Source organism: Mycetomoellerius zeteki, unplaced genomic scaffold, assembly GCF_001594055.1.
Source record: "Mycetomoellerius zeteki isolate Tzet28-1 unplaced genomic scaffold, Tzet1.0 scaffold48, whole genome shotgun sequence".
In the NCBI taxonomy this organism is placed as follows: Eukaryota; Metazoa; Arthropoda; class Insecta; order Hymenoptera; family Formicidae; genus Mycetomoellerius; species Mycetomoellerius zeteki.
Genome location: NW_017257479.1, coordinates 1,058,575 through 1,065,403, shown reverse-complemented (window position 1 = coordinate 1,065,403; position 6,829 = coordinate 1,058,575). Strand labels below are relative to the sequence as shown.

Genomic DNA, 6,829 nt, shown 5'->3' with positions numbered 1-6,829 from the left:
ATTCGTTACTGAAAAAAATAACTCCTAATTTGGAATGCGTTACTTTTTAGTAACGAGTAATGTTACGCGTTACTCGTTATACTTATAACTTTTTCAGTGTAACGCGTAATAGTGACAAGCAGGGTTGGCAAATAACGCGTTATTTGTAACGTCATTACCGTTACAAGTTACTTTTTTCGGTAACGAATGAGTAACGACGTTACATTTTTGGGATAATGGTAACGATTTCACTAGTTACTTTTATCGTTACTTTATTTCTAGCAACTGCCACAAAGTTTTAGACGTAAATAAACCGTGTATATATATTTTATATATATATATAAATTTTTGAGCTTTATTCCTCTACCAAAAGATAGAATTCTGACTTTTCTTCAGAATATTTATCGCAAAAATCTGCATATAGTAACGTTTTTCATTGACAGAACTAGTATGCACTCAGTACAATTTAAATCCGTACACACAAATCGACGCAAATGTGTACGATATGTTTAATAAAAATATAGAAACGCGATAAAAAAAAAAACCGCGAAAAAAGTCTTCAATACATTTTATTATGCTATTTGATAAAATAGCATAATAAAATGTATTGAAAATTTTTAAATTAGATAAAATGCTCTTTGGACATCATATTAATTGAGATATTTCATTTTTACATTTCGATTAGAGTAGTGTACAACAGCTTTAATGTGCATTGAATTTTGCCAATGAAAAACGCTATAATATTTTTGTTAGCATCAAGCAAAAAGAGTAACGAAAAAGTAACGATTCGTTACATTTTGAGTATCGGTAACGGTAAACAGTTATTTTTATGGAGTAACGTTGCCAATTCTGGTGACAAGTTACTTTTCAAAGTAAGTTTTCTAATTTTAGTACAACCTTAGCGTTTAGTTAATTAGCGTTACCGTTATAAAAAATTGCAACATTGTCATCAAATTGTTTATAAAATACAAAGTATAAAAAATACAAAGTAACTGAAAAATAACGTTTGACCTATGTATGCCCATATATCATATACTTTTTCTTCATAAATATCATAATTTATTGAAACAATAATTAAATTTCGGCCGAAACCGAAATTTCGGTTGTGTCAATTTTGGCCAAAGAATATAAGTACTTCTTTTTTATAAATATCATAATTTAATTATTGAAACAATAATTACACATATTAAAATTAATATTTATGAAGAGAAGAGCTATATGGTTTCAGTCGAAATCGATACGTAATAAGTGTTCGTTTTCAGTTTCGATAAAGTTTCGGTCGGACTCTACTAGACTGGCATCCGTTCCGAGAAGCTAAATTACACGTCGTATCTGAGTAGCTATGTCTTAGGATGTATGGATCTCGTCAATGTTTATGTGAGCGATGAAACGCAGTCTCATCTGCAATGCCGGCCTTAGTCTTCGTATAATACATTCCACCTCATTTTTGGTCATATCACCGACGAACATGTACTTGATATGATACCTGTCGCGATTATTAAGGAAAATATAAATGGGTACCTGTATAAAAGTCTCTTTCGATAAACACATTAGAGAGTAAAATACTTTCAAATTAATTTCTATAGGCTATTCGAATTTATATCTTTGTATTTAACGTTTAATCTTTCGGTGATAGATTAAAAATAAAATAATTTTAAAAAATTATCGAAAATTGTTTCCAAATTAAAAAAAAAAAACTTAAAGTCATATATAAAGGATACAATAAATCGCAAATTGAATCCATGTAATTCAAGGTAGTTTGAGTGTGATCAACTCGTTCCAGCATTTCGTACAGGCAGACTGCGAGTTCGACTACACAATGCGGTCGCTCTGCATTAAATCTCGCCAAAGTAGGGCCGATTAGATGACAGGCGTATATTAATTGTTCCTCGCTACTTACAACTGGCTGAAGTTTCTCCTTGATAAATCTAAAAGGCAATTATTTATTATTGATTTATAACAAAAATAAATATTAAATATAATAAAATTTCTATTTTTAAGTGTCGATTTTGTCTCAATTTTCTTTTATATATGGTAAACAAAATTATATACTATATATTATAATTTATTATATTATTTATAAATATATATTTATATAATTACAACTTACTGAGGCATCGTTGTGATCTGTCCTACACCTGCATGATGCCACACGGAATGTGCCAGTGCAAGCATGTAGCTATACTTGTTTTCTAATAGACTATTATGCGTGATGTTGAAGTTAAACATTTGAAACGGAGTCAAGTTATTGTATTGCCAATTGATCAAGCCGGGGCTGCTGATAGTCTCCAGCAAACGTTTGTGCAACGCTGACCAATAACATTCGGGTAACGCCGCCAGTAATAATCCAACACAATTTATCCATAAATGTATCTCGTCTGATGGAACAACAGTATATCTGTGTGTGAATGAGATAAATAATAAAATTAAAATTATACAAAATTACAAGCAGTTTTTGTTGTGTTCTAGAACAGTAGAATTGTAAATCCCATATGCAAATTTTAAGATAAGAAAAATGGTACCCTTTAGCGACAACGTCCAGTAGGAAGTTAGCCACCGCATCTGGAGCAACTGGAAGAGCCATGAGTTCGACACAAGTCACATACAATGCATGCGCTGCTGGATTTGGGAATTCGTTGAATCTCCAATCGGTAGCAGGGAAGTGAGCCGTGCCGGACATTGCTTTAATACACACACACACATACACACACGACTATTAAATTAATAAAATAAGTAACTTCTGATAGGTATAATCCGTGGATTGCCTTTTGTTTAAAGAAAAGTTTCAAAATCTATCAAGAAATTTATGAACGGAGAAAGAATTTAGCATTTGTTTCTTATTATATATCTTAATTTTTAATAAATATATTGTAACTAACAAAGTTTATTGTTCGTTTAATCCTTTATTCAAAGCTCCGATTTATTTTCATTCAAAAAGAATTCTAAGACTATATAATAATTTACACATCTTTACCCTGGTGGAAAAATTTCGTTGAAATTATTCCATGTTTTGGAACACTTTTCGGTAAAATTTCAACATTTCACAAAAATTTCAATTTAATTTCAGTGATTTCAGCAAAATTCCAGCAAAAATTTCAGAGAAATTTCAGAGTAATTTCAGTTCAGTTTCAACGATTTTTTAGTATATTAACTGAAAGATTCACTTTCAGTGAAATTTCAGTGAAATTTCAATGAAATAATATATTAAAAAATTCAGCAAATTTTCAACAATTTCGCTGAAATATTCCAAAACATGAAATTTCAACGAAATTTTTTCATCAGTACTAATTTATAGAAACACAATCGTAATAGCGAACAAAAATATGAATTGTTATATAATAAAACTTTGGTTGTCTTACTTTCTACAATTCTTTGAACCAGTCGAATGTAATAATCCAACTCTGGTACCCATGAAACTGCATCGTCATTGAAACGTGTCATATACATTTGATAAGCCTCCGAAAGAGCCCATCCTGGCGCTCTTATTTCCCGTAATGATCCCAAAACAGCGGATACCAGTCGACGTTTTAACAACGGCCGATCTCGCAACTTCTTTTCGTAATAATGTAACGTATTGTAAAGATACGTAACTGGTCGATCTGAAAATCATAATTGCCTTCAATCAAATAAGGTTTAATCAATTCGTCGAAAGAAATCTACTTTCTCTCTAGTTGCATTTTTATTGAAGAAAAAGAGAATACGTTCCAACACTAAATTTTAAGAATTAATTTGTGTATCTTTTTTTTACATCATTTTGTATGGGATAATGATCGATTCATATTCAAAGTCTCGGTTCGATCCAATCTCATCCCATATATATGTTTTAGTTTATAAAAGCTGGAGAATTACAAATTTCTTTATGAAAAAATATGAGATTGCGTAGTAATCAAATTGTAACTCGTTTTAGAAACACTAAATAAATAAATATATATATATATATATACAAGTATTATATTACATGATAGAAGAAGATTTTTTCTTTCCATCTAGTGAGAATTGATAGTTTTATTACATACCATGAAATTTGTACAAACAGCCTAGATGTTCCAATAATATTTCCAAACTCTTGATAACAGGTGGTATCTCCAGATATCGGTGCACTACTATGTCGAAAACTGGTAAGAAGCGAAGACATACATTCCCGAAGTACACGGGCAGATTTTGATACTGGCTGGGCCCCCCACTAGTTTGTTCCATAATACCTTCCGGTGCAAACTTTTCTGGGAATTTTCTGTGAAAAGCGAGATGCTTCTCATGCCAATTTGATTGTTTCCAATGCTCTGGCGAGTTCTCTTTCACAAATTCTTGTACCCGATTTCTAAATTCAGCCGCTTTCAATAACAACAATTGTATGATGAAGAAGCACACTTGTGCTTCATTACCCTCTTGGGTTCTTAAAGCTAAACAAAGCACAAGTCTGTCAATGGTTACTATGTTGTATTTCCATATCATGTCATTAATAGTGTCCACGCATTTGTTGACATGCTGGCCGCCGACACTATTGGCAAATTCAAACACAAGATAATCGCAGAATTTCCTAAGATGAGCTGACAGCGCTCTGGCGCCTATTCTCTCGAGAATTTTGTACGCGATAGGACTAATGCGATCCGTCTCGAGTATCATTTTCCATAGAAGGCACAGGAATAAAGGTGGCGTACCAGGTACAGAGAAATGCGCAATAATGTCATTCTCATTGTTCATGGATGCCCAATTCCTATATTCTTCCTCGACCGCCTTTTTTATCTGTTGTTTGTTCTCTTTCGCTACGCTGTTCTGCTGGAAAAATTCGCTCAATACCGGCGGGAAACACTGAAGAGTGTGATTAGCCCAAGAATGCGGCGTATTTTGCATGATGGTGTTCAGCAATTCTTTGCACCACGTGCCACTGAGACTGTCGGCGCCGGTGCCAGTTACATGCATGGATCGTGCTAGTGTCAATACTAACGCTCGATTAAGTTCTTCTGATTCCGCAGACACGAGAGTTTTTGGCTCGGATAGGAACCTAGACAGCTGTGGTTGTACTTCCGCAGAGCCCAATCCGGTAATGAGTCGTAAAGCTGTGCTTTCAACACACAAATGAAGTTGCGTTTGATTAGTCTGTGGTACTGCTGCAAGACTGTGGAGATGCGACAGCAACTGCACTCTGTAATGTGGTTGAATATGGTGCATCCTGTAGCTGAACATTTCCAACAACGTGTATAAAGTTCCCCACGCATGCGATTTAAACACTGTCGGCAACAATTGGCTAATAAATCCTTTGATACCGAGACTCTCGATTTCTGTGTATACCAGTAGTCTGCTATAAGTTTCGACTAATGCTGGTGCCAATGCCATGTTGCTTTTTGACTGTGCTAATTTGATGACATGGGTGACAATGCTGTGAATTAAGCTCATCTTGGAGTGTACAGTTAAAGAGTCCAAAATAGACATTGAAAGTGGCGTCGTTGGACCATTCGCTAATGCTGCATTATTCTGTAAATTCTGTAAAGGTTGCTGTTGCTGATTCTTTTGCGTACCCAGGATGGTATCCACCAATGCAGCCATCGGTCTGCTAAAATACTCCTGGTTCGTCGAGTATGCATTGCACAAAAGTGCAATGCGATAATCCGAACCCATACAGAGAGAAGCATTTGGCATGACTAAATGCTGCAGGAATTCATGGTGGACTTTCAACGTGTGCGGTATGGGTCTGTGAATGTTAGTACCGGGTTCGGTCTGAGCCTTTTTCAGTAAATGTATCCATATGCACGTTATCGCCATCTGATGAGTGCACAGAGCTTGTGTATAATCTGGGACAGGCAGAGGTTCTTTTTCCGGATAGAGAAGATCGTACAGTTTCAGCACGGGCAAGAAATTCGATAGTGGATTTCGTTGAATACTTCCCGAGATGAACTGTAGAAGAACCCACATCAAATGGTCTCTACCCTTCCTCAATTCTCTGCCCGCTAATTTATCGTGTATCGCCATAACAATACTCGGAAAACAGGCAAATTGGAAGAGAATAAAATAAATAAGTTGTGAAGATAGGTGCAGCCATACCCAATGATTGGCTACTGTTCCATCCATTCCTTCTGCTGGTAGAGTTTCATTTTCAGATCGTTCCATCGCGAGTATCACGAGTTCAACAAGTTGTTCTTCCAAGACGACGCATCGTTGCTTGTGCTATATAAATAAAAATATAAAGAGTTAAAATATCTTCTGATGTATAAACGATATAATTTCAGTCATGCAAAACTAATGATAAAAGCTAACATGAATATTTATGTTATTACATATCCGGATTATAACTTTGTTTCTGTCTCTTAATAATTCTTATATTCCATTAATTTTCATGTTTCATGCGCTCTAATTTCGTCTTACCTGTTTCTGTAAACCAAGCATCGAACAGACCATATCTCTACTATATGGCTGCTCCAAAACATATCTAAGTAATTCTGTCTGAGGCTTAAGTAAATCCGGATCGTAAGGTAGATTTCCCTTCAAAGAAAACTTCAATGTAGTGGGATCTAATAACCAAGGATTAATCAAATAATCCGCATATCCTGTGTGCTCAACCACTGGTAACATCTTTGAGTGACCGACTATAGATACCATTTGCGCGGTGTGACGAAAACTTTCGACAAAATCGGAGAGCAGTTTTGCTAGTTTCTAAAAAATGCATAATGAAAAAAAACAGAATTAAACAGCAAAGGAGACACTTTTTTCACAAAACCATTAAACGTAACGTTTTACATTACATACATATATATATTATATATATATACAGGGTGTTTCCAAATTAAATCGCAAAACTTCGGGAGCGTGTAGAGGAGTAAAAAACTAAGAAAAAAAGTCCTATAGACATATGCTC

General features: G+C 34.6%; 1 protein-coding gene across 1 annotated transcript in view; it reads right to left on the bottom strand.

Moving 5' to 3' along the window:
• Positions 1 to 1,235: 1,235 nt before the first annotated feature.
• MED23 (mediator complex subunit 23) overlaps positions 1,236 to 6,829 on the bottom strand; it is a 7,406-nt gene continuing 1,812 nt past the window's right edge. Inside the window, exons 6-12 of the mRNA XM_018455461.1 lie at positions 6,340 to 6,627; positions 3,996 to 6,141; positions 3,339 to 3,578; positions 2,502 to 2,661; positions 2,090 to 2,377; positions 1,701 to 1,907; positions 1,236 to 1,465 (exon numbers count right to left, since the gene is read on the bottom strand). Coding sequence (XP_018310963.1) covers positions 1,327 to 1,465; positions 1,701 to 1,907; positions 2,090 to 2,377; positions 2,502 to 2,661; positions 3,339 to 3,578; positions 3,996 to 6,141; positions 6,340 to 6,627 — 3,468 coding nt within the window. The 3' untranslated portion in view covers positions 1,236 to 1,326. The remainder of the gene's footprint in view (positions 1,466 to 1,700; positions 1,908 to 2,089; positions 2,378 to 2,501; positions 2,662 to 3,338; positions 3,579 to 3,995; positions 6,142 to 6,339; positions 6,628 to 6,829) is intronic.